This window comes from Cariama cristata, unplaced genomic scaffold (genome assembly GCF_000690535.1).
Source record: "Cariama cristata isolate BGI_N322 unplaced genomic scaffold, ASM69053v1 scaffold28936, whole genome shotgun sequence".
Classification (NCBI taxonomy): Eukaryota; Metazoa; Chordata; class Aves; order Cariamiformes; family Cariamidae; genus Cariama; species Cariama cristata.
Window position 1 is genome coordinate 203 of NW_009623114.1, and position 1174 is coordinate 1376.

The following is a 1174-nucleotide window of genomic DNA, read 5'->3' on the forward strand; positions in this document are numbered from 1 at the left end:
GACAACGGTGAGGGACACCAATCAGCTCCAAGGTCCCGAAGGGAGGACAGGGGACATCAAGAGGGACAAGGGACAGCGGTGAGGGACCCAAACCACCTCTGATATCCCCAAGGGAGACCAAGGGACATCAGGAGGGACATCGGATGGCGTCCATGGACACCAACCAGCTCCAAGGTCCTCAGGGAAGGACATGGGCCATCAAGAGGGACATTGGATGGGGGCGAGGGACACCAAGGGACCCCGGTGACTCCAGGAGAAGCTAAGGGCCATCAGGAGGGACAAGGGACATCAATGAGGGATCCAAACCAGCTCCAAGGTCCCCAAGGGAGGACAAGGGCCATCAAGAGGGACAAGGGACAGTGGTGAGGGACACCAAGGGACCCCAGGAGAAGCCAAGGGCCATCAGGAAGGACAAGGGACAGCGGTGAGGGACACCAAGGGACCCCAGGAGAAGCCAAGGGCCACCAAGAAGGCCATCAGATGGCGTAGAGGGACACCAAACCCCCTTCGCCATCCCCAAGGGCACCCAAGAACCACCCCAAAGGCCCAAGAACCAAGGGCTGAGGAACCTCAACGCCCGTCGGCCATGTGTCATCATCCTCCCCCCCTCTTTTAACGTCCCTCCAAACTTTTGTCACGGGCGATGACGGCCTCCTCGAATTTGATCATGAGGGTGGTGCCTTTGTGCCAATGAGCCGTCACCTTGGCAGGGAAGCCGCTGGCGGTGAGGACGGCTTCCACCAAACCGGCGGTGAAGGCGGCGCAGTTAAGGGTGCTGTTCTCCTTCGGAACGGAAATGTAGGTGTTGACCAACGGTTCTTTCTCGATGACGTAATAGGTTTTGTCATCGTCGTTGGCTTGTTCCAATTTATCGGCTTCTTTCCCAAAAAGCGCTCGCCAAACGGGACCCTTCACGAAGAGAAGAACGTTAAGAACTTTGGTTTCTCGTCGACCGTTCTTCTCCCGAGCTACCAAAGCGTCTAAGACACGAAGACCAACTTGGTGGCCCAAACGGGCAAGTTTAGCCTGTAGCTCGGCTACTGAATAGACGCGATTTTGACAATATTGGACCAGTTCGGAGAAGAGGAGGGCGAAGGCGCTGAGGCTCACTTCGGTGCGGGGTCGGCCCAGGGCGCGTTCCAGGAGCGGGGATTTGCCTCGGGTGAAGCGGGCG

At 58.0% G+C, this 1174-nt stretch overlaps 1 protein-coding gene across 1 annotated transcript; it reads right to left on the bottom strand.

Moving 5' to 3' along the window:
- Nucleotides 1-612: 612 nt before the first annotated feature.
- On the bottom strand, nt 613-1170 carry TRAPPC5 (trafficking protein particle complex 5; the record flags this gene model as incomplete). Its single annotated transcript, XM_009702616.1, has 1 exon — nt 613-1170. A coding segment is annotated over one exon (558 nt), but the record flags the coding sequence as incomplete, so codon positions are not given.
- Between the last annotated feature and the right edge of the window lie 4 nt (nt 1171-1174).